We start from the raw sequence: 26,919 nt of genomic DNA on the forward strand, positions 1-26,919 counted from the left end.
TTTACTCCGATGCAATAACTTTTGGCATGAAAATCAGACATCCTCTCAAAGGAGGTTGGTTACGTCAGGTGAATATTGAGCAAACTTTGCCTTCCCAAGCTAAATGAAGGATGTCTGGGTATTCTTGGGCCAATTAGCAAACAGTTTGACAAGCACAGGTATGGTGCTGACAAACCTAGAAACATAATGGGGGTGAACCAGGATGGGAATGTCATTGACCATAGCTTCCAGAGTTGCATCCTTCTGCTTCCAGGCATCCATGTATTGGGTGTGTGTGTGGATGATTGGGGCACGGGGGTTGGTGGATGATTGGGGCACAGCGGGTGGATGATTGGGGCACGGGGGTTGGTGGATGATTGGGGCACGGGGGTTGGTGGATGATTGGGGCACGGGGGTTGGTGGATGATTGGGGCACAGCGGGTGGATGCGTCGAGGTGTGGGGCACAGGATGGGAGGCTAGATCCAGGTTTGGGGTGGGTGGAGTGATGTTTGGGGGACATGGGGGTAGATGGTTCAAGGCTTGGGGCACCTGGAGGTGGGTGGAGTGAAATTTGGGGGACATGGGGGTAGATGGTTCAAGGCTTAGGGCACCTGGAGGATGGGTGGATTGAAGTTTGGGGGACATGGGGGTAGATGGTTCAAGGCTTGGGGGACCTGGAGGTGGGTGGAGTGAAGTTTGGGGGACATGGGGGTAGATGGTTCAAGGCTTGGGGCACCTGGAGGTGGGTGGAGTGAGGTTTGGGGGACATGGGGGTAGATGGTTCAAGGCTTGGGGCACCTGGATGTGGGTGGAGTGAGGTTTGGGGGACATGGGGGTAGATGGTTCAAGGCTTGGGGCACCTGGATGTGGGTGGAGTGAAGTTTGTCGGACATGGGGGTAGATGGTTCAAGGCTTGGGGCACCTGAAGGTGGGTGGAGTGAAGTTTGGGGGACATGGGGGTAGATGGTTCAAGGCTTGGGGCACCTGAAGGTGGGTGGAGTGAAGTTTGGAGGACATGGGGGTAGATGGTTCAAGGCTTGGGGCACCTGGATGTGGGTGGAGTGAAGTTTGTCGGACATGGGGGTAGATGGTTCAAGGCTTGGGGCACCTGAAGGTGGGTGGAGTGAAGTTTGGGGGACATGGGGGTAGATGGTTCAAGGCTTGGGGCACCTGGATGTGGGTGGAGTGAAGTTTGTCGGACATGGGGGTAGATGGTTCAAGGCTTGGGGCACCTGAAGGTGGGTGGAGTGAAGTTTGGGGGACATGGGGGTAGATGGTTCAAGGCTTGGGGCACCTGAAGGTGGGTGGAGTGAAGTTTGGGGGACATGGGGGTAGATGGTTCAAGGCTTGGGGCACACAATGAACAGCTACAAACCTCTGTGTGTTCCTGAAAGCATCAGAGAGGATGAAGAAGAGACAGATTAGTTAGAGTAGTTAGACATGCATCTAGACTGACATTCCTCAACAAACAGAATTTCTAATCGGTAAAGTCCTAAAGAGATGTTGTCTGACAAGTCACAAACTATGCAAGCATCAAAATCCAAACCTGATACTGTAAATCTTGAAATTAATACATCTCAAAGTTAATACGACTGCTGACCAACCCCTAGCCAAAAATGCGACTCAATATTATTGACTCCCCCCATCGCTTATTAGCACATAGTAGAGCATTTCCATAAAAACAATAAAACAGTGCTTTCCTTAATACAACACACAGTTTATATGTTTACTCTGTTGACTGGCATTAAAGAAGTTCAAGGGAAAAAAATAATTGAAGCAACAGTTAACTGACTGGTATGCAGAGAATGTGACTACATCTATTAGCCTGGCACGAATGTCACACTCTGATATCATTAACTCGGTAAGTTCCAGTGCATGGAGGAGACGCAGCTTACCATGAGATAGGAGATGCTGTCCAACAGCGCACTGATGCTCAAGTACAGGATCAACCTCTGCAACAGAGGAAGACATCTTGGTTTATAAGGGCGGTAACTTAAGGGTCCAAAACACCCACTTTGTGAACCAGGGTATTTTTCCTTGCCTTTGAAAACTGGGAGTCCAAGACTCACTGCAGATGTTTATATTTTCATGAAAACAAATAAGAGAGTTATGTATGAGTTTTTGGTCAAGACAATATCAAAATAACAAATATTTTCAAGCAAAAGCATGTTTATTTCATTGAGTTTCCAAACAAAAACAATTAACATTCTTTTGATTGACATCACAAGCAGGAAATAAACATAATATGTTTTCAGATTTGTTGGTTTAAGCTTAAACCTGAAATATTCTGATCACAGTACCTGTGTAAACACGATGTATTTCTTAAAGAGCCAGATGACGAAGATCATGAAGACACTGCAAGAAAACAAGGTAACCATTAACACAGCTACAGGAACAAGCAGTACACAGGGTGAAACATCGCAACTTTCAATTTGGCAACTTATTACTTTTAGGTTGGTTTAAGGAATATTGTTTTGTTCTTAACAATGTTGGTGGTCGATACCAAATAGTGGTCTTCAAATGCACATGTCAGTGGTCTGAACAGACGGTTTTCGACCGACACAAGATGATTGTTTAGCAAAATCCATAAATCACAAAAGATGTGGCCTAACACAGTGCATATAGTTCAGACATACAATAAAGTTTGTGGTATGAAACAAGGTCAGGTTTTCTCTATTTTATGGAATCAGTGCGATAATTGAATACCATCAAGTGAGCTAGATGACTTTGTAAAACCTGTCCATATTGATCTTGCTGGCTGAGACGTGATAAGGCGGACCATCCTAAATCCTGTGACAATACAAGAGTTTGTGGTCAAAGACTGACCAGTTGTGATAATTGGTGGACTGTCCAGCAGGAAAGCCATTCATGTCAACACTTAGCACTCTGCTTCTATCATAGCATCTGGCTTCAGAGTGAAGAAGCTTGTATAAACACGATATAGGGACTGACCAGTTAATACTCAGGGGAAGGGATAAGGGGAAATTGGACTTTAGTTGACGGAAATAAACAAATGTCCCCACCGTCCTTCTCCCTATCCCCAAGAACAACAAAATAATTTGTCCTCAAAATTTACCCAAAATAACATGCTGAGTTAAATGTTAACACATATAATACTGACAGAATGACAGATATCGACCTGGGTGTATCCCCGATACTTGCCTCCAGTTTATGACAGGAGCAAACATGGTAAAGGACTTACCATCCAATGAAGGAGAACGAGGCCGCCACTTTCCTCACCAGAACCACAGTATCCTGCACAGAAATCAAATATACATGAGTGATTGAGTGAGTGAGTGAGTGAGTGAGGGAGTGTGAGAGGGGGTAAACAAGAAAAATATCAAAATGTAAGTACAAAACATACCACATAAATTAAAGCAAAACAGATCCACACGACTGGCAACAAACATGGTAACGTATTCACAATTTATTTTCAGACCAATATCTCTATGTTTCAGGAACTGATTATAGCAATCACAGGTAAGTGAGACATAGTAACCAAAGGTACGATAGCTGTAGTAATCAAAGGTAAGATAACTGTAGTAATCACAGGTAAGATAACTGTAGTAATCACAGGTAAGATAGCTGTAGTAATCACAGGTAAGATAACTGTAGCAAACACAGGTAACATAGCTGTAGTAATCACAGGTAACATAACTGTAGTAATTTCCAGTAACTGTTGTTATTGTAATGGTATGTTAACAGCAGTAATTACTTGTATGCTTACTCTTTTCTTTAATTACCATGTTTACCAATACCAATGTCCTTGCTTCTGACAAAGCTGACTGCCACACTGCAGAGTTTAATCAATAGTACTTGACTGAACAACTTGTATAAATCCCTTGGGACATGTAACTTTTTTATGCACCTAATTTTACTTGTAGTGACGACGGGGCCACCACCAGTGATGGTAGCAGCAGCTGACACAGCAATAATCACTAACTGAAGTGTTGCGAGACTCCACACAAAGTTTCAACTTTTATACCCAATAACCAAGTTTGAAATAAGTAGGGTCCCCCGGGGTCTTCTCCTAGAGTATCTAAGGACCCAATAAATTCTTAACTGTTAACACTGGGGTTATGTCAAGGCCCCTTTGACTTTCATGCTTAACTCTGAACACTGACAAAAGTATTCAAAATTTTAAAAAATAGTAACATTCAAATATCTTTTACCCATGATGGGTCCAATCTAATGGGCATTATTAAGCAGTCAGAAGAACGAGGAGTTTACAAACAAAAAATTCTGTTAAAAATTCTATTTCACGTTTCCTCTAATATTCATTTCCTCAAGTGGGTATAATAACCTCACAGCGTGATATACTGATCAGTAAACAAGATCTGTACTAAACATGCTAGAGGTATGCACTGGAAATTACACGCAGATTGTTACACTGTTTGACTGTCAATTTTTTCAGATTTGTACGCAAGCAACTCCAAGTTATTGGGGAACAGTGATTTATTGTGCATTTTATACAACAATGCAGCTTATCTGCAGATCGGTACATAATGGTCAGGACGACATCCATTACCACCTAACTAGCTGTCTACTCAGTGAGGTGTGGCCAGTTATTTCCTTGCTAACAAGTGCACAACTGCCTGGGCTGTGAGATACGCAAACAAATCAATGCTAATTATTCCCCGATTGATTGCATGTCGTGCATGGATGCACATGTTGGAAATCGATTTTAATCATACGCTTTATCACTGTTTGTTTTTTGCGTGCTTGTGATCAAAAGCACATTTAGAACATGTTTCTGGGTTGTTTCTGCACTTGAGTTCAACATGCTTGGCTGTGTTTCAGTTGTATACTGAACAACAAACAGATAGAATTATCAGGGCTTGATTAAAGGAACTTGCACCAGTCGCATGTTGACATGAAAACCAAGTTGCACTAGACTAAACCAGGTTGCACCAGACTAAACCAAGTTGCACCAGACTAAACCAGGTTGCACCAGACTAAACCAAGCTGCACCAGACTAAACCAGGTTGCACCAGACTAAACCAAGTTGCACCAGACTAAACCAGGCTGCACCCTGGTCCCTTAAACTAAACAAAGTTGAAACGTAGATGCATAAACTTGTTTAGATACATACAATCTCAGATCTCTGACGACTCATGATTTTCCATAAATTGTAAATGTATTGCTGTAAAACATAATTGGAGTGAGTGAGTATGGTTTGACGCCACTTTTAACAATATTCCAGCAATATTGGCAGGGGACACCAGAAAAGGCTTCACACATTGTACCCATGTCGGAAATCGAACCCGGGTCTTCGGCGTGACGAGCGAACGCTTTTACCACCAGGCTACCCAACTGCCTCAAAACGTAATTGGAAAATTTTCACATAATCTTGACTATGTTGACGTACCCCCAGTTTGATGACATCAAGCCAAAGAAAGCATGACACGTTACACAACACAAGGATTAGTGATGTATTTTGGTAAAGTAAGTTTTGAGGTATTGTTGTGTGGAAATATAAAGGTAAGCCTTGTTAGTCATACACAAATTTGAATCTTTTTTTGTGCATGTAGGCATAAATATTAGGTCGAACTTTTCAATGATCTGTTGCGATGGTGCGAGTTTTACGTTGCTAAACTTGATGAAGAATAAATACACTACAAAAACATATGCCCAAAAATATTCATGATCCCTAACTTATTTTGTTCAGTATATCATGGCATGTTGGATTAGTGTGGGAGGAAGGCCCAAGGTGACCAACCAAGGGTGAACATCAGATACAAAGCAGCTCCTGGTACGACTACGGGACACGACTCGGCCGAGACAATCGTGAGTGAGAGAGTCAGTCAGTGAATATGGTCTTACATCGCTTTTAGCAATATTCCATCAATATGATGGCGGGAGACACCAGAAATGGGCTTCACACACTGTACCCATGTCAGGAATCGAACCCGGGTCTTTGGTGTGACGAGCGAACGCTTTAACCACTAGGCTACCCGACCAGTAATGCTTTCACAATCAATAATCTTTCCAAGTTTACATTCTTTGCTCTTAAAATGAGGAGCAAGCAGTTGTCCATTATATAAACTATTAATTCTACCACCATATGTATATGGTCTCAGATACACTTGTACTGATTAGTATCAATATTACTACATGCACTTGAGGCGCAACATGTTTGAATGCTTGAATACATATTGTAAAATGGGGCTGTGGCCTGATTTACTGAAATAAACCACTACTACTCACTAGGCTACCCGACCGCCCCAGTAGGGTATCGAACCTGGGTCTTCTGTGTGACGACCGAATGCTTTAACTGCTACCTGGTAGGCTACCCCACCGCCCCTAGAGAATTGTGATGCTCACGGCACAGGATAACCACACATCTTCTTCAACTGATGTTGACCACATAATTAAGGCAAATATAATAGATAAAATTATATGAATTCCGAATCTGCAATTTTTTATTAATAATATACATTAAGAGTGTATCATTGTTTATTTTTCATGTTTGTCCAGTTCTTTGCTCAAAAGTACATTTATCGCTGGCTCCTCACAATAAACAAATATCACAAGGTATGCTTGTTCAAAATACAGTATTCCAAAATGGGCCCATCTTCCCCGAGGCAAGCGTGTCCACTAGCCTGTATCAAAGCCTAGTTTGTACCCTTGCCTCATCAAGGCCAGTTTCTTGGCTCGACCCTGGCGCCACCTCGCATAGATCACGAGTTGTGCCCCTTGTAAATGAAACTGTGTTGCCCAATCAGATCACTGTAAGGCAGGCAGCGGTAAATCACTTTCATACTAAGGTGTACCAATCATGGATTTGGATTTTGTGAAACATTCTCTGTTTGTACTATCGATATGTGTGATAGTCCAAACATATTTAGTACAGGAAAGTGGGCTTGATTTGGCAAAGGTGGAAACAAGACTTTGATAAAAAGGCTTGTGGATGCTCTTTCCTCGGGAAGATGAAGTGGGCCATTCGGAGTCCAAGAACTGCCTCCATGGCCTAATGGACGGAGTGTCTGTCTGGAGAATGCAAGGTAAGTAGTTCATCTCATTAAATGATGGAACTTGTTGTTTCCCTGCCTCGTGTTCGGCATTAACACTAAGGGGCTAAAACAAGGACTGGTTGGCTTGGAGTCAGTATACTGTGTCTGAGTGGGATATTCATGTTATACTGCGGCATGGTATCTCAGTGGGCTGAAACAAGGACTGGTCAGCTCGGAGTCAGTATGCTGTGTCTGAGTGGGATATTCATGTTATACTGCGGCATGGTATCTCAGTGGGCTAAAACAAGGACTGGTCAGCTTGGAGTCAGTATGCAGTGTCTGAGTGGGATATTCATGTTATACTGCGGCATGGTATCTCAGTGGGCTAAAACAAGGACTGGTCGGCTTGGAGTCAGTATGCAGTGTCTGAGTGGGGCATCCATGTTAAATTACAGCACGGCATCTCAGAGGGCTAGCACTGTAAACCAGGTATTAGACCGGGCTTATTCTAACCGTTCTGTAACAATCTCTCCATGTCCAGGGATTTAACCAGGATTCTTACTAAGTACACTTGGCAGGCAATTTGGGAAAAAATCGGTAATTTGCTCCAATTGGTCAAAGGAGTTGACTGACGAAAAAAGTCCAGTTTCAACCCTTGCAGAACTAGGCTGGAATCATGGTGTTATATTTTGGCTGGACTAATGAGTCTATGTACAGTCCAATCAAAATTGCTTAACCAAATCGACATCCCCAAAGTAAAATGCAGTACAGATTTCAGTCGATTGCAGGATTTGCAAAACATGCATACCATAAACTTAGCATCAACATATAGTCTTCAAATCTTTTCAGCTTTTTAATGAAGGTGCTCATGTGATTTGATGCACTTTTCGAAGTACGGCCCATTTTATTGTAAATTAGACCTTGATTATCAATCACAACGTCTTGACTGAGCGCCGCCATTTTGTGTGCAGCAAATGCAAGTGATATGAGAGGTGGAATCTGATTGTTCAATAGGAGGGACATAGAAGGGTTGGTTGGTTGGTTTGTTGTGTAATGCCGCACTCAGCTATATTCCAGCTACATGACAGCGGTCTGTAAATAATCGAGTCAGCGAGCCTTAACCATGTTAACATCCAATCCTGTTAGTCGCCTCTTACGACAAGCATAGTCGCCTTTTACGGCAAGCATGGGTTGCTGAAGACCTATTCTATCCCAGATCTTCACGGGTCTCACATAGAAGGGACATAACTCTTATAGCCACAGGTGGTGGTACGATCAAGCCCAGAAATTCCAGCCTGGTTCGGCAAGGGGTGGAAACTGGACCTTTACAGTCAGTTAACTCCCTTGCCTCAGGAAGATGAAACTGTTCAGTGACACAAAAATCACCTATACATAGCCATCAGGTTAGTTATTAGTTTACTGAATTGGGAAATTTCTAATTCCAATTTGGGAGTATTTATTGTCAATTTCTGCAGATTAGGTGGCTAATAGCAGCCTCTGAGCAAGTCTAGATAATCTCTGCATTGGCAGTCTAACACAAGGGATCTCTCTCAACTACTGCCCTACCAAACTTCAACAGCTTAATGTTTGAGATGCCTTTACTTGTTTGTCATTGTACGATGTCAGTGAATAATGAACAAACGGATTACCACATTCGATGTAATAAGCACCCCGCTCTAATAAGCACCCATGGCGATATTTGCTTATATATTGGCTAGTGAACAATCCCAATTAGCACCCCTACCAATTGATCAATGTACACAAGACTTATTTATTTGTGAATAATACGCACTCGTGTGTTATATTGCAATTATGGGCAATTAAATTCTGGAAAATATATCTGTCGTGTATGATAAGCACATACTTTTTTTTTGTATTATTTCAGGCTGTCAGTAAAAACTACGAAATTTACAATCTTTCAACTCATTTTTTTCTCACCAAAATTATATTCTAATAAAAGCCCCCTATTTCTAATTTTGAGAGCACCCCAGGTGCTTATTACACCGAATACGGTATGTCTCGCTTGTGACGTGTGTCATTGTTGTGAGCTTAGGAGACAGGTGACACACTTGGGGGAACACATGAACAGAAGATAACTTAAAGTTAACTGAAACACCATTAAAAGCCTAAGAAGGCATGACACATTACAAGTAACAATTGGTGATGGAGTATGATAATAAACTGTAGAGGTACTGAGCGTGCTCAAAGATCTATTTAGTAAGGGTAGTCAGGTACAAGTAAGAGACACAAATAACAGGTTGCACTTTTCAATAATAGATTGCACGTGAGTATGTTATATATGGCTACATTGTGCCCTGCATAACAGTTTCTTAGTCTGTATGTACTTTGGGGACAATCAAACTATATCCGGTGTTTGGTAGTCAGGCGATCAGGGACCATAATCTTATAATTAATTTACTACCATGATTGTGGACCTATTATGATTGATACTAACTAACTGTATACTACCCAGGGAGCCGAGAATGAAAATCGAGAGAAAACTGATCCATTGATCAGAGTAATAATGTTTTTAGTGCTGAAAGCATTCACCTATTATTATTATTATTATTATTATTATTATTATTATTATTATTTGCAGATTAAAATATAAAATGCAGCAAAGAGGGTTTGGGTGATCCTGGCACAGTCAGGCTGGTTAGGCTCATCATCAGCTCAGGGCCATTGCCCTCTCTACACGCCGCCCAGACAGCGAATGGGACTTCTCTCAGGAAGCGCTGCCTAGTCAAACCCAACCAGAACTTTTCGGAGAATGTGAAGACTCCCTAACACTGCAGCCTTCTGCATTACCCAGATTGTCAGAAGGGATGTATTCCTGGTAGCAAACCCGGGTACTCTCCCGATGTCAGTCAACAGATTGGGAGGTACCAAATCTAAGGCACCGAGAACAAGGGGGAGTTGAACAACTTGGTACCTTGGTTGGTTGGTTGGTTTGATGTTTTACGCCGCACTCAGCAATATTCCAGCTGTATGACGGCGGTCTGTAAATAATCGAGTCTGGACAAGACAATCCAGTGATTAATATCATGAGCATCGATCCACGCAATTGGGATCGATGACATGCATCAACCAAGTCAGCGAGCCTGACCATCCGATCCCGTTAGTCGCCTTTTACGACAAGCATAGTCGCCTTTTATGGCAAGCATGGGTTGCTGAAGACCTATTCTACCCCGGATCTTCACGGGTCTGGTACTTGGGATGCCAACATGACATTTCGAAAGCGAGGTCTGCATATTTGCCATGTTTTTTCCTTAATCTTGTCAAGTACATTTCTGTCAAAAAGGACAGAAAATTCAATGATATAAATGATTTCATTGGATTTAACACCACCAGAGGGGTATGGATCCCCCACCCCACCCCCAGTGTTGATAAAGACTCAACACATGGCAAAGACCCCACAAATTGCAAGAATAATTGAAGTTACCAGGTAAAATATTCAGATGTTCAAGACAAATGACGGGGGGGGGTTGGCACATGTATACAAATTCAAAGAGATGTGTTTATTCCGATGCCAATGGCCGGTGGAACGGACAAGCCTCAGATGGAATACTGTTTTCATTGACTAACCAATATTATTACTATCCCCACCGTGAACTGCCAGAAGTCTGGAACACGTGGAACCGTTACGTCCCGTATGTCTGAGCTATGAATAATGAAACATGGTAAATGTTGAGATCTGAATGGATAAACAGGAATCTTGGGATAGAACACTGCATATCTTCAGTTTCTCGCCCATGTTTTAACAGGAAATTGTCTTCGGGGACTCTCTCAAAACCTGTAGATGAATACAATTTCAATTATTTATAATTCCATCCCCAATCCAACACACTGGGACTTTACAAAATAACTCTTTCGGAGCTGGTTGATGCATCAGAAAGTAACATGTTTTGATGTAGGAGGGCCATGATATGGAAGGTCACAATACGATATGTATCTCAATACACTGGTCATGATATTTGACACACCAGAACAACAGAGAGGCCATGAACTTAAATATATATTGCATTTCAGATATACTTGCAGGGTTACAAACTAACAGTTTTCGGCCACTAGTCCTTATAATGATAACATATAGCAAAACACTTAAAAATGGCAAATTTCTACTAGTCCTTATGATACGTTTACCATTGGGCAGTTTGGCAAGGATAATAGGACTCGTGCCAATTATCTAAGGCTGACTTGCAAACAAGAAAACTGCGATATCACTATCCCCCACCATGGGGCACAAGAGAATTCTGTTTGTTCCTGAATATAGTAGTGAATATAAACTATAAGATAAGTCTTATAAAGCCTCAAGAAGAGATGGGCACTTATGTCATCAGAAAAAATTATTAAATGCGAAGTTAAAAAACATAATAGCGATAGGAACTAACACTAGTCCTTGTAATGATAACATATCAAAACCCCCCAAAAAGGGCAAATTTCTACTAAAGTACTGTCGGAAATGCTAGAAAAATGCTTTTTGTCTGCTAAAAAAGAATATCATTTTTCACAGACTATTGTTATTGAAATATCGAGTAACTACCGATCAAGCTACCTGTGGTTTGAAGTATTTCAGTCACAAGGAGTCCTATCGACAAGTTTACAGGAGACAAATTTGAACGAAAACAGGAAGTCCAAAGATGGCAGTCTGAAACGGACTATAGGAATATGCGCATGTGACTCCGTTATAATGATAATAATGTATTCTTCATAAAACATCTAATCCACACACACAAATCATTTGGAGAAAATTCTAGATGTGCATCTTCTAAAATGACAAAATGACACTGCGTTTGTTTTGTCAACACTGCTCCCATGATGCATGTTACATTACACTTGTATTGCCATAGCCATGGTACACGATATGGAGTCTGTACTGGGAAATGTGTACAAGTTCTTTACACTTTAGAGAGGTAGAGGGAAACCATTTATTAATTTAGATTGGGTGAATTACCGAACTGCCCAAGCTAAGGAGTTTTCAAGCCTATCATGGTCTATGTTATGATAAATAAAACACAACAGGTAGAGGCATGATAGGAGTGGTCTCAAAAACAAAACCGGGACGTAAAAGGATATTGGACAGCTTTGATACAGGGTGATCAGGCGTATAGTGTACAAGCTTTATGAGCAGAAGGTAACCCTGACTTGAAGTAAAAATTTGGTAGGAATTTAAGATTGCACTAACTTTTGCTCTCCAAGAGATGGGATTTTGATACACTGGCGTGGCGATGACCAAGCAGTTTTCAGGGGACGATATTCAATCCTGTCAATGAGGTCACATTATCTCCGGACCATTCAAAACTATCACTGTCAGGGCATCCAGATAATTAACTTCGATAAATAATTTCACCGACTATATGTCGCTATCGGCAGATTGACAAAAAGCCCCCACAGACCATCAGGTAAAGGTAATCGTGGCATTGTTTTCCACGCCGGAACCCATGATATGGCGCTTATTGGGTTTGTGCTATTTTACGAGGCGAAAAAGAAAACTGGTGATTTTCATAAGGAAATTATAGGAGGTGATGTGTTCATAGACTGGTTGGAACATCAGCTATTATATACAACGTCAGTGTCATTGTCATGGATAACTCCTGTTAATATAACGTCCGGGAATCAGATATTGTCGCACCAACCACGGAGGCGACCATACAGGAATATATGACAGTGTCGACTTCAGACCATCTGCAAAGAAAGTTCAACTCATGGCGAAAATTTGGCGAAATAAGAATCCAGTAAAGTACAAGACATATGTGCTGGCGGCACAACACGGTTACGTTGTCTTACGTAGGCCAGTCAGACATTGTGAGCTCAACCCTGTTGTGCCTATCTTGTAAAGGGTTCATGGCAAGACATAACATTCAAAAGTACAGATTAATATACGTCATCAGAGGAGGTAAGTGCTACCTCAAGAAACCATCTGTAGAACAACAAATACCTCTTGATTCCAAAACCGCAACCTTCCAAAACTCATCCCGTTTCATAGCTCTTAACTATTCCATCATGTTTCCAAGCAAATATAATGCAGATTATATCCTAAATTGCTACCCCATCAACACACATGTCAATAACAGCAATATTTTGAGACCACCCCCAACTCACATAATTCCGGTGACATTTACACCTGAGAGAATATACGGGATGCTGTGAGGTCAGGACCTCACGAAATAGGCTACTGTAAACAGCTTTATTTCTGTGCCGTTAAAATATTGCGAATACCACACCAAAGACAATACTGCGACGAGATATTTTTTCGTTTTGCGAGTTGCCGTGTTGAGATGACCTCTCGATTACCAAACAATAGACAGCTTCTCTCCAAAGCTAGTTAATCTGAGTTGGCCGGAAAGTTGACCGGAAGGGATTGCGACCAATTATCAAATACGATAATTGACTAAACTCAGTGTCATGACTGTGAGTTTGAATGCAAACAAAATTGTGGACAAAATTGCAAAGGACACTGACGCAATCAAGAGAGGTTGGAAGAAGGCAGGATTACTGTGAGGTAACTTATTGAGTAACGTGTGGTTCTGGTTGATGATTTCAACATTTGATGACGTGTTGCAATGAATAAAGTATGTATGTATTATTTATACTTATTTTTGCTTTTTTAATTTTTGCGATTGAGTCTCGTTTGCAAAACTCACAATAATAAAACGGTTGCAAAAAATTCCCTGTTTACAGTATTTAATACATGCATGACAATACACGAATATTTTCTAAATTTGTCATCATTTTACCATGTGTTTACCTGTAAAACTACATTCTAAGGGTTATCACAATGCAAGTTAGGATAGGCTAGATAAGGTCAATTTGTGTTATTTTGATATATGCTCTATTTAAAGCCCTATGACTCGTATTTATCAAATGAAATCAGAAAAGCATTTTTCTAGCATTTCCGACAGTACTTTAGGCCTCAGGATACGTTGACTGTTGGGCAGTTTGGCAAGGACTACAGGACAAGTGCCTATTTCTAACGTTGAATAACAGAACCCTTCTCTGTGATAAATAACTCAATCTTGGTAAGTATCTCTCGATAGGTAACTTCAGTAGTTTCTGAGAAAACGTGTCCCCCCATTGCACACAGTATGCACTGATTAAAAGAACATTGGTCACAGGGCAAACTTTTGTAAAAAGATTTACAGAAATATTTTCGAACTCAATATTGACAAGTATCTCTAAGATAAGCTAGCAAACATTCATTCAAGTAATTTCAGTAGTTTCTGAGAAAACCTGTCCCCATTTCAAGCAGTATGCACAAAGTTGAAAGGGTAAAAACTCCGTCAAAAAAAATACTTACAAAATATATTTTTTATAGGATCCAAGATAATGACAAGTAACATCAGTGTGTAAAATTTCAATTCTTTGACTAAAATAGTTCTTGAGTATGTTGAGAAGATTTGTCCCCTTTGAGAACTGGACGGACGGACCGACAAACTCGACTCCTATATACTCCAACGCACTTCGTGGTGGTGGATAATAATGGCAACAGGCTTGTTAATGTTAATGTCACGGTTAGTCAATGCCTTGTAGGAGTGTTAACATGGTTGAGGATACCATGGCTACATCGCTGTCAGACATGAATTTTTCTCCACGTGAAATGGTGTTGGCGCCTTAAGATAGTAACAAGGAATGAACATTTGGAGGCCACATGTCTTTCAGGGAAATAAACAATCATTTTAGGCCTGAATAATGCTATAGGGCTTGTTGTCATCACAGGTACCACAGAAACATACCTCAGGTAGCTTAATGCATGGACCATATGTGGTCTCTGCTTAAGGTATACACAAATGCACCCTCGGTTGGTAAAGTGTACAGCATTAGAGTCAGGATGAGACTGTTTTCACAATACACAAACTCAGTTTCAATTTGGCTTTCAAGTAAATTCTGTTGCATGTAAACTAAACTATGTTTCTTTACTATCTGTCTCAACAACCCTAACAGCATGAATTAGGAAATAAACATACTGTGTTTTCAATGTAGAGCTAGGTTACCCATGGTTACCTGTAGATTTAACTGCACTAAATTTAACATTTGAAACCTCACGCTGCGCGTTCAGTTCCAAATTCAATTTAGCGCGGTTAAATCTGCGGGTAACCTAGCTCTACATTGAAAACACAGTATGTTTATCTCCATTCTACCATGACTAAATAAAACGTGAACTGTTTGGTGCTTGCAAATAATATTTAATATTTTGAGTGAAGTGGCATGGGATGAGTCCAATGTTTTGAGTGGGTTATCGATCTGAATTACGATTCCCCGACAACAGCCTAAAAACAAAATAAGGCGCTGTATATTCCCAGTTTGTTAACACTGTAATACTTTACTTGAACATGTGACAGGCATTTACAGCATTTAATCACGGCAACTTGGAAAGCTAACATGAGGTGGGCACCCCTAAAGAAAACTAAGCAAGCTTTGCAAAGCTTTTGTTCTACACCGAACGTCACCATTATGACATCATACCACTCATTGTGACGCAAAAGATATGACATCACAGTCGTATATAGAAAAGCGTCAAATTCCAAACTCTCTTAGTCTGTCTGTTGTCCCCAAAACTTGAAATACACTCTCTTTGTTGATTTCTATTGTTTTTTTCTGCACAAAATGTATTGCCACACATCCTTTGAATTTTGTAGTAATGGTAACTTTGCAATTTGTAACCTGTAATTGTAGGTATAATTATTTCAATATGCCTACCGACAATGATTAAAAAAAGTTCTTTTCTATGAATAGATCTAATAGCTTCCGCGGTGATTTGTGTCAAACCAGCTGTTTTAAACAGAGGGGGTTTATTGTGATTTAATAGCCTCTGATTGACCAATCAGAATCGAGTAATTTCCCAATTCATGGTAGAATGAACTTTAACGCTAACATGAACAGTTCAGACCCATGAGGAACGTAGAAAATATATACCTATTTATTAATTTGAACAAAATTCATTTATATAGGCCTAATATATGAATAAATAAGCAGGTTGATAAGAAATACCTCATCAATTTCTGTATTTGTAAATATGTACGCATTCTGTGTAACCTCCGTAAATAGAACCAACGCATAAGTCCGTATCATTGCGAAATGTAGGTATGTAGATTGTAGTTATTATACGTTGTAACTTGATCATCGCCGACTGAATACATGTTCAACATGTTAACGAGAATAAGACAAGATCTATAAAAGGAAGAAATATCTCAATACACTCGTGATACTTACACAATGATCTGGGTCATCAGGGAACATCGGGCAACGACTTAAACTTAGTCTGGACGTATTCATCTCTGAAGCCAGTAACTCCCTAGACGCCATGTTTAGATCTCCCGGAATATTTGACACTTCCGGGTATACACTCAAAGGGAGGCAACTCTGAAATGAAATCAATATTCATAATGCCTGCGTCAGATTTCTTTTGAGAGGATCGAGTCCCATAGGACTCCATTCAAAATGGACAGTCCTCCGCTATTAGTACTAACGTATTCAAATGCGTATATATTCTTTTCGAAAGCAAAGCAACTTGAACTAATGCGACGATGAGCCAGCATGCTACTCCTCACTGCTCTGTCGAAGCACGTCTCCCAGTAACTCAAAGTACGGGCTAATATAATCATCCATGAGACTCAGAGCGTAGTTCTACTATCACTCAGCCCATGGCCAATGAAACATGCCTACGCATTTGAATCGAGTGGTACACATTCAAGGTAGTGCTATATCTTCAGAGGCTAGTGCCGTCGTGGTAATTAGTTCCAAAAGGGAAATATATGTGACTTCCTTAGTCATTAGTGCATTAACAAAGAAACACTTCGTTTTGATATTAGACTCGTGTCTAGACACTCCACTCTCAACCAACTCGCCCGACTTACGAGATGTCCAACTTGCAATCGATCAATTTATCTCTCCCTGCATTACGTGATCTGTGATATTCTTGTCCACCATCGCTATGATAAATTGCTTTCAGGATATCGCCGAAAGCCTGCGAATTAATCCAGTAATTATCCCACTAAGTCCATTAATTGGCACCGCGACTGAGGAAATCGCAATTCATTTCCAAAATGTCAAAATTAATCACGGACAGAGGCAGATGATTATTTCCTTCAGTCGAATCATTTTTCGCGATTGGCTTGTTCTGGGGGAGGAACATGCCTTTCAAATCCACAGCATTCCGATTTTGATGGCACTGGAATCGATAAGACGGCCACGTGAATAAGGGGACAACCAAATTCAATATTATTTACGGGACGACAACATTGCTATGAATTTTCAAAGCTGTTTAACTCCTTACATCAGCTGTGATATTTGGAAAATAAACACTACCGGCGATGTCGATGAGCTGCCACGGCATCGCCAGTTCGCACACAATGCCTATATACACAACGTATATATACTCTTCTCAACACGACACCAACAGGATCTGACGAGGGAGTAAAACGGGAGCCGATCAAGCATTAGGTGATGGCCTGCCATCCTTTGATCTACGTAATATGACCGTAATTGCTCTCTGCTGAATTATTCAAAATAATTGTCCCTACCAGTTCCCGGGAAATAAACGCTTTATGTCACCCTAGAGTGGCCATGCTCATCTACTTGTACATGGCCGTGAGGCTGCTGTGGGCGACGGGTCTCGCCTCTTCCAGGTCGCTGCGATCCAGACTCTGCAAACACACAGATTTCTGCGGGCGGGTGATATATGTTTGCATGATAAATATTATTGGAATTATGGATAGAGCATATAGACAATTTTCCACAATTTGTCCACAGACGGACATGATATTAACTGTCGGGGTAGTTAATGTAGTGACTGATCTCTGATACTCGGGCTGTAATAACAAGAAGGCAAGACAATATTGCTATATGTAAGGCCACAGTGTTCTGCTTTTTGTTTTTCGGAATCTCACCATTTCTTACAAAGGATGTTTGTGGACATTTTCTTACCACAGGGATGTCCTTAAAATTATATTTAGATACGCATGCTAGGACCTTGCCAAAACATACTTGACAAATAATGCATGGTTCCAAAATAGACTTTCTCCTGCGAAGAAAGATAGATCTGTCTCTTTAAAATCAGTAATAAATTCCGCCAATCTGCGGGGTAATAACATTTGTCACGGAATATGCAAATGTGCTAGTCTATACAAGTGTAAATTGTCTCTTTAAAAATCGAAAACCTAAAAAGTTGTTGACGAGCTATCTTATCGCCTTCCTTTTCCGCTCTTATGTCCCTCTTATCCAGTATCCTACCATTCGCTTATCCAATTCCTACCAATCACCTTACTTCACACCCTCTTATCACTTTCCCTGTATATAATAGCCCTTTCTTATCCAGTTTAAACCTTTTCCCCATTTCTACCCAACTCTTATCCGGCCCTTAGACCGCTTGTACCTCTAATCCCATACACACACCCTGTTATTCCCCTGTTGTTCTCTTACCCCTCTCTTATCTAGATCTTATGGCCTTCCGTATCCCACTCTCGCCGCTCCCTTACCCAGCTCCTCCCTTACGATAGTCTACCAACATCCCGCCCATACCCCACTCTCATCGCTCCCTTATCCCGCTCCTCCCCTAGGATAGTCTACCAATATCCCGCCCACACCCCACTCTCATCGCTCCCTTATCCCGCTCCTCCCCTAGGATAGTCTACCAATATCCCGCCCACACCCCACTCTCATCGCTTCCTTATCCTGCTCCTCCCATAGGATAGTCTACCAATATCCCGCCCATACCCCACTCTCATCGCTTCCTTATCCCGCTCCTTCCCTAGGATAGTCTACCAATATCCCGCCCATACCCCACTCTCATCGCTCCCTTATCCCGCTCCTCCCTCACGATAGCCTACCAATATCCCGCCCATACCCCACTCTCATCGCTCCCTTATCCCGCTCCTCCCTCACGATAGTCTACCAATATCCCGCCCATACCCCACTCTCATCGCTCCCTTATCCCGCTCCTCCCTCACGATAGCCTACCAATATCCCGCCCATACCCCACTCTCATCGCTCCCTTATCCCGCTCCTCCCTCACGATAGTCTACCAATATCCCGCCCATACCCTACTCTCATCGCTTCCTTATCCCGCTCTTTCCTTACCAATATCACGCTCATACCCCATTCTTACCCCCTCTTTAATGTCGCTCTTATACCCATCGCTAAAGCCTATCACCCTTGTATTCCATGCCTTACTATTGACCACCTCCACAAAGCAGCCTGTAGGTCGTCGGCTGTGTCCGGACATGTTGAGCCTGATCATAACAGTAAATAGATCGAACTCAACTGTATGAATGAACCCACACAACAACACAAACACACACGCATACACGGTACCCGTTGCCTTCTCCACACACTGCTTATCGATATACTCGGCGACAACACTGTTGTGGTTGGCGACAAACGGATCGCCGCCATATTGAATATCCACCTTGGACAGGGACATGTGAAAAATTACGTTTGTTTTGTGGGACAGTTAGTGGATAATCGCACACTTTTGACGAGGTATGTGGTCAAGATAGATTAGTCCATTCCTGGCCTAGTTTCAAAATGGTCACACTCTTTCTCTTTCTGCCTAACGGTAGATAAAATATCTATCTAACTTTAAATAAAACCACAAACGCAAGACCCCTCGAAACTGCAGATAGAGCGACAGCTATTAACAGTCAACTCTATCCCCATTGTCAAGTACATGGGTTCTTGAATATGTCCATAAATAAACAAAAACTGGAGTTTTAGTACTTATATGCGCATATGGACAACAAAAAGTCACGTCGATACAATGGTAGGTCATAAGGGCAGCGTATATTAATTGGGTGTTGAATATATAATATGAACAGCCTTCTTTAATATCGTTTTATTAGTGACAGAGGTATTATGTACTCTCATATTCCAATCCCCTGGGTACACTCCAATCGAACAATGCGGACAGTAATATCAATAAATTGAAAGTACCCAAACAGCGCCGCAATGTTAATATGTGCGTGTTCGTTTAGATTATCTGCGTGTACGGTCCTCGGCTAACAGACATATATTTGAGTATCTAGGCAGATATACATGATAGCAGGCATGTCATGAGAAGCACTGATGTGGCATATGGCATTTGTCACCAAAAGTAGCATTTAATTTCCGTTAACATTACAATTATTGATTATATGACTGAACCGATCAAAAAAAAATCATTTTCTAAATGATGGCGTTGTTTCACGTCAAGCGTGATACGCCATGACATATTATCAACAAAACTACCTGTCTTAAACACGGTCACCGATCATACAGAAAGTAAAAACTGGTCAAGTTCAACCAATATTGACATTGCAAGCACTTCACGTTCTCGGACACAGCGCAAGACGCGGTATCCATGAGACAGGGATTGTGTTTTAGACCTGTTTGCTAGTGCTCCAATGAGCGCATTACGCTTGAGTAGCGTTGAAAGCCTTAGATCAATAAAAATCAATTGATATGCCTGAGTGTATTGATCAGTTCGACGGCATGGGACGGAGTTATATACGATGAGGGGCCAAAGGGGTGGGTGAACCTACAGATAATTAGGTTGTGATATTCCCGGCTTTGTGTGAACGCGTTGAGCTATTCCGAGATGGCTAAAAGGTGTCACTGATCCCCTGTCATTACTGTGGCGTTTTTTTAAGCAATGAGTGTAGGTTTTGAATGCTTGTAGCCATCTTCCCGAGGCAAGGAATGTAACTGAATATTTATGTCCAGTTTCACCTTTTATGGTCAGTTAACTCCCTTGCTTCGGGAAGATTGTTTCTAAAACGAGTTTCGATCCTTCCCCTATTTGACTCCTTGGAAATAACGGAGCTAAATAGGCCCTCGGGATCCTTAATAATGCTGGGTAGTGAGAACTCGTTAGACTCTGTCATCCCGCCCCGACAGCTTACGATCGCTGCTCATAATGTCAATCACTGGTTTGCAGGATTAAGATTCGATCGAGATATCGCTGACAACATCAAGGGCATGTGTCATCGTGCCCCGTATACCGTTGCTCATTGTGCTCATGCTGTCGACCACTGGTTTTTTCTCAGGGCTCGTATATATCTCTGGACACAAACCCAACCACCACCCCATGAAAAATCAAAATTGGGCACGAATAACATGACAAAAATACATGCAATACACATGCAAGTTTTGTTTGTTTGTTTGTTTGTTGTTTAACACCGCATTCAGCAATATTCCAGCAATATGACGGCGGTCTGTAAATAATCGAGTCGTGACCAGAAAATCCAGTGATTGACATCATGAGCATCGACCCACGTAATTGGGATACGATGACATGCATCAGCCAAGTCAGCGAGTCTGACCACCCGATCCCGTTAGTGGCCTCTCATAACAAGCATATTCGTCTTTTACGACAAGCATGGGTTGCTGAAGGCCTATTCTACCCCGGATCTTCACGGGTCACAAATGTAAGTTAAATATTTGACCACCTGCAGGCTACAGGCTGGAGTGTAGGACGTACCACCACTGTGTTCGACGCCATACTGTGCCTGTACACAAACAACTCATGCAACTAATCAATGGTCTGTTATAAGCAGGTTAGGTACGTCTATTTGTAATCTATGGAACACAAAAAGGGACATGGTCGCGTTGGTAAAATAAACAAAAATACTACAAAAACAGTTCCAATGCGACAACACAACAAGACATTGGTCGCATTATCGCATTTCCACACTTTGTTTAGTTAAAATATTCTCATTTTTTCTGTGTTTTGGCCTGTTCCTACAAACAAACATAAACACAAACAAACAAACACACAGACAAACAATAGTCGCGACTTAACCAAGCCGCTGGGGACCACCCCTTTCGTTTGTTCACACAAGCTCTATCTAACAACAACTTCTCACGTAAAAACAGAAATGTTCTCAGTCACACACTGGCCATTAATTCCCTTGTCTAGACCAAGGCTTGAAGTAGACCCAAGGGGGGTTGGAGGAAGTCATTAGGACGTGAATGTCACGGTGTTACACCTAGACGATTTACCTTGACCTCTGCTGTATGAGTATTGTCTTCTGGTACATGAACAAACCCAGCAATGATTATAACAGTAGACTCCAATTAGAACCCCGAAATGAATCCATCTATATCCCAAATGAACAGCCATAGCCAGACCATTTTCGTTAACCAGCCTGCTTAAATATAGGGCGCCGGGTGATTGAATACCGCGACTTAGTCCTTTAGTCATCACCATGTATTATGAACTCACTAGAATCGTTTTGATAAATATTCCTGTGAACTACACAGTGCCTTGATTCCTTGGTTCCTTCAGATGAAGGCAGAGCCGTACCTCAAGGCCATCAGTATGGCACCATCAGTATCACGTGGCCACGATACGCGAAAGGAATCCCCTTTCTGCACACGTCACCAGAACGCATATAGCAAATTAAACAATTGACTTGATATTTTAGTGCTCTCAGTAGTTACACAAATATTACATTCAAGCACACGATGTCAACTTAAAATAGTGTTGAGGTGAGGTGAAATGGGGTTTAACGTCGTATCCAAGATTATTGCACTTATATGGCGACATGCATGCACGTGTGTGTGTTTTTGTGTGTGTGGCTGCTTGTACTAGTCCGGACTGATGCCGATTTATAGTGCTAGCACACTGAGATACCTTGCCGCAGATTAACATGAATACCCCACTCAGACACATTAATCTGACTCCGAGCCAACTAGTCCTTGTTTAAGCCCCTTTATGCCGAGCGCCAGATAGGGTAACAACAAGTACCATCTTTTCGTCTTTTCGTATGACGCGGCCGGGGATCGAACTCCGGATCTTCAGCTCTTCGGGCGGACGCTCTACCTCTAGACCACGGAGGCGGTCACTTAAAATATGTAACTTGATCGTTTAACAACACAGTACAATGATTTCTACAGTAGTTGCATGTCAATGAACTATTTTTTATCATGTTTATTACTATACACCATTGTAATGTGTTGATTACTTGTGTTTCACCTCATATATCTATGCGATTATGACAATTTGTTTATAATGGATAGGTTCAGGAAATAGCGGACAAATGAAACACTTGACGAGTCGATAATTGTATCACCTAAACTCTAAACTAAATTGCTGTGTGATGCAATCGTGTTAGTTGAAATCCGCAGTTAAATGAGACACAATCTGTTCAAAATCCAATTTCCGGATATCTAATACTCAATAACACCTTCAAATATGAAAATATGATATATTTGTCGCTCACCTGTATAACCGCATATTACAAATTTAATGGAACGTGTGCTGCAATCGTATTTGATGAAATGCGTTGTGAAATGAGACGCCGCCGGTTCCAAATGCAATTTCCGGAATCAAATAATCAATAACACCCGCAAATCTGAAAATACGCAATGTTAATCTCCTGAACCATAGACATTGCCCACCCGTTAAGACCCTCGACGTGAAGCTAAACGCAGGACTATTAAATTACCTTCACGCTCTCGCTATACATGTTGAGGTATGGGCCATATTGTTATATACCCGACACAGGAGTTTATCAAATTGTTGTAACTAGGGTACTATCATATTATTATGGTCACTTATCACACTCGTGATGCCACAGCGGTGTCAGTGAGGTCATCACAATGAAGAAAAGTGTTCACTTTCCATGGCGTCCGATCGCGATCTTCAAACCCGACTCTGACCACAGGCGGATTTCCCGACTGACCAAAAGCTTGATAACCCCACTGTTCAGGGATGTTTCTGATTACAGCCGACCGGCAGTTAAATATTATGGACATCGTCAGCAGCTGAAGACAAAAGCCATGGAGAACAGAATAGTAAGCAACGTATTGCAGAAGAACAGTGACTTCCTGTCCCGCCATCTTGTCCTGTCGCCCACAGTTCTGGAGAAGCTTCAAGAGAATGGCCTGATTAGCGAATACGTCAAGCGGCAGCTGGCGGTGAGTGTGAAAATAATCACATATAGTAACCCCGAGAGTGATTCTGTAAAATATCATTTTTTTCAAACTCCTTTAACTCGATATATTGTCAAGACGATATACCGTATGGGACGATATGAGTGAGTGAATATGGTTTTACGACGCTTTTATCAATATGCCAGGAATATCACGACGGGAGACACCAGAAATGGGCTTCACACTTTGTGCCAACGTGGGCAAACGAACCCGTACCGTCTAAAATGATGTACGAATTCAGATGAGATATCATTCCAGGCAATATATCATTTAAGATGAAATAGATGACATACCATTTAAGGCGATATATATATATATATAATTTAAAACGACCTACCATTGAAGGCAATACACTCATTAAGTCAATATATTGTTTAGTACGATATTCCGCTATAGACAATATGTCACTTAAGACGATATACCATTTGAGACGAAATACTGTTCAAGACAATATACCATTTAATATGATGTACCATTTATTAGACCCGTGAAGATCCGGTTAGAATTGGTCTTCAGCAATACATGTTTGTCGTAAAGGCGACTATGCTTGTCGTAAGAGGCGACTAACGGGATCGGGTGGTCAGGCTTGCTGACTTGGTTCATGCATGTCTTCGTATCCCAATTGCGTGGATCGATGCTCATGATATCAATCACTGAATTATCTGGTACAGACCCGGTTATTTGTAGGTATCTGTCATCAAGCTGGAATATTGCTTACAGCGGAGTTAATTAACAAACATACAAAAAAACAAACCCTTGATATGAGATATCATTTAAGATGAAATGCCATTTAAGACGCATATCATTTCAGGCAATATATCATTTAGGATGGCATCTAATTAAGACGATATACCATTTTAGATGACATACCGCTTAACACGATATATCACTTTAGACGATATACTGTTTAAGACGATTACCTTGGCATATTTGTGTTGCTGTTGCGCCAGAGCGACCGTTGTCCAGTGCTTGTGCAATGGTACATTTTCTTTGACATCTTGAAAGTAAAATTTGGCATTATGTATGTAATTTCAGTTCAAGGACACAGATGAACAAGTTCCCTGCCTCATCGAGAGTTTTAGCGACCGCGGTTTATTGACATTCAGAAAGTTTCTGGCAGTTCTTCGAGAAACGGGTCATGGCTGGCTGGTGGACGTTCTGTTGAGGTCGCAGGCACTCAGTTATGAAGAAATCGCATCAACCGATGGGCAAGCTGGACAAGTAGACTTCAGACAGGGGTCAGGTCTTGTAGGCGAAAGGTCAAGGTTACATGGAATGACCCCTGAACATGCCCGGATGAGACTGACGTCAGCACATCTGAGAGGACGGGGTGGGGATGTTGGGGGAGGTTATGGGGATGTAGGGTTGGGTTTGAGAGGGGTTGAAAGGGGAGGACTTGGTGATGAGGGATACCACGGGACAGGTTTTGGATCAGGGGGTTACGAGAGGAGCGGCCTTGTCGGTGGGGGTTTCGAGAGGAGTGGTTCTGGAAGAGAGAGGGGTGGATTTGTACTTGGTGGAGGCAGGTTAGCAATTGGGGATCGAACCAGCGGCTGTGGATATGATAGATCGCAGTTTTCGCTTTTGCAAAATAAAACGCCACCTGCGAATCTTGGAAGTGTTCTTAGTGACAGTAGGCGGGTCGTTGGGAGTGGGAGATTTAGGGGCCAGGTAGCCCCTGGGGCTCTATTCTCCGACGGCATGAGGGACCCACCACGAGGACCGCCCTTAGATATGGCTGGAGTATCGACTGGCGACATTCCCGGTGCCTTATTGAACCTGCACGACCACTTCAGAAACCAGAGCGACACCAACGAGCAGAACCTGACCATCCTGAAGCGAGAGGAGATAGCCATTAAGGAACTCCTCGACCAGAACAACAGGGAACAGGTCAAGGTCAGACGGAACCAAGGAGCACTGACGGACATCGGACGTCGCCTGGAGGAGATCAACGTCAGGACCAATGAGGTATATGATCCCAATGTCCACAATCAGATCTCGCGGTATCGCCTGACCCAGCTCAATCAGATACCTTGGTCCAATAGTAGATAACCTGGAGGAGATCAACTCCTGGACAAATGAGGTACATGACCTCAATGTCCACAGTCAGATCTCGAGGTATCGTCTGACCCAGCTGAACCAGATACCTTGGTCTAATAGTAGATAACCTGGAGGAGATCAACTCCTGGACCAGCGAGGAACAAGACCCCAAAGTCCACAGTCAGATCACAATATTCCCCCCACCAGATACCCTGGTTCAATGAAAGGTATCCTGGTGGTGACAAGTGCCATGTCTTACCAGTAAAGCAGAACATGCTTACCCTCTTCACGAACACCTGGCGTCATCACTGATGTCCAGTGATCCATACATATTTTTTCACCGCCTCCTACGTCCAATGTAATCAGCTTCAGAGGATAATCGAGACTGGCGTTTTATATTTACATTCTATCAGGAATAGACAGAATTATTGCAGCTGGATTTGTCGAGGACAAGACGTATACTATCCTCTTGCATCTTCTGTGTAGTGTTAGACACGCTGGATTATCTGTGACAGCAGCATCATTCCTGATGTGGACTTATCTCAATGTGTAATGGCCAGACACTGCTTCTGTATATCAGTCTCGAGGATTTATGTGAAGGATTATAAAGAAACTGTTCTCTAATGTGACAATGAATTAATCTTACATTTATACTGGCATGTAACAGCTATTACATATATTAAGAATGTTATCCTCAAATTGTTCTAAAAATATGTTTTTGAATTGATAAAGGCCAAAATATGATAAGAGTCCTTTTGGAACTTACATCTGTACCGCTGAATATATTCTGGTCCTAAGTGCCTTCAGCTGTGTCATGTGAACTGCCCATTTATCTCAGACGTTCTCCTTCCTTGAAATATTTATACCGTTACTTTTTACAGTGATACATGTACAGTAAACTACGGATATAACGAACACGCTTATAAGGAACTGACGGATATAACGAACTTACTTTTTTGGTCCGGACTATTTGCTGCAGTTATGCTGTATATATGCTTATAACGAACTACGGTTATAACGAACTAAATTTAGTAGTCC

General features: G+C 41.8%; 2 protein-coding genes across 2 annotated transcripts in view; one reads left to right on the forward strand and one right to left on the reverse strand.

Moving 5' to 3' along the window:
- LOC139447175 (uncharacterized) overlaps positions 1 to 16,238 on the reverse strand; it is a 37,423-nt gene extending 21,185 nt beyond the window's left edge. The window contains exons 1-4 of the mRNA XM_071228377.1: positions 16,144 to 16,238; positions 3,183 to 3,235; positions 2,281 to 2,335; positions 1,876 to 1,932 (exon numbers count right to left, since the gene is read on the reverse strand). Of these exons, the coding sequence (XP_071084478.1) occupies positions 1,876 to 1,932; positions 2,281 to 2,335; positions 3,183 to 3,235; positions 16,144 to 16,236 (258 nt within the window). The 5' untranslated portion in view covers positions 16,237 to 16,238. The remainder of the gene's footprint in view (positions 1 to 1,875; positions 1,933 to 2,280; positions 2,336 to 3,182; positions 3,236 to 16,143) is intronic.
- A 3,037-nt stretch (positions 16,239 to 19,275) lies between these two features.
- LOC139448373 (uncharacterized) lies at positions 19,276 to 26,264 on the forward strand. The gene is made up of 3 exons (XM_071229912.1): positions 19,276 to 19,410; positions 23,637 to 23,826; positions 24,877 to 26,264. The coding sequence occupies exons 2-3, from the start codon at positions 23,689 to 23,691 to the stop codon at positions 25,891 to 25,893; spliced, it is 1,155 nt and encodes a 384-aa protein (XP_071086013.1). The 5' UTR covers positions 19,276 to 19,410; positions 23,637 to 23,688; the 3' UTR covers positions 25,894 to 26,264.
- The last annotated feature ends 655 nt before the right edge of the window (positions 26,265 to 26,919 follow it).

The sequence above is a fragment of the Haliotis cracherodii genome, unplaced genomic scaffold (assembly GCF_022045235.1).
Source record: "Haliotis cracherodii isolate W230 unplaced genomic scaffold, xgHalCrac1.p SCAF_7, whole genome shotgun sequence".
Taxonomy (NCBI): Eukaryota; Metazoa; Mollusca; class Gastropoda; order Lepetellida; family Haliotidae; genus Haliotis; species Haliotis cracherodii.

Excerpts from the sequence above, each read along its gene's own strand:
- LOC139448373 (XM_071229912.1), top strand. The coding sequence starts at position 23,689 with ATGGAGAACAGAATAGTAAGCAACGTATTGCAGAAGAACAGTGACTTC. Across the intron at positions 23,827-24,876 it reads ACGTCAAGCGGCAGCTGGCG|TTCAAGGACACAGATGAACA; the intron begins GTGAGTGTGAAA and ends ATGTAATTTCAG.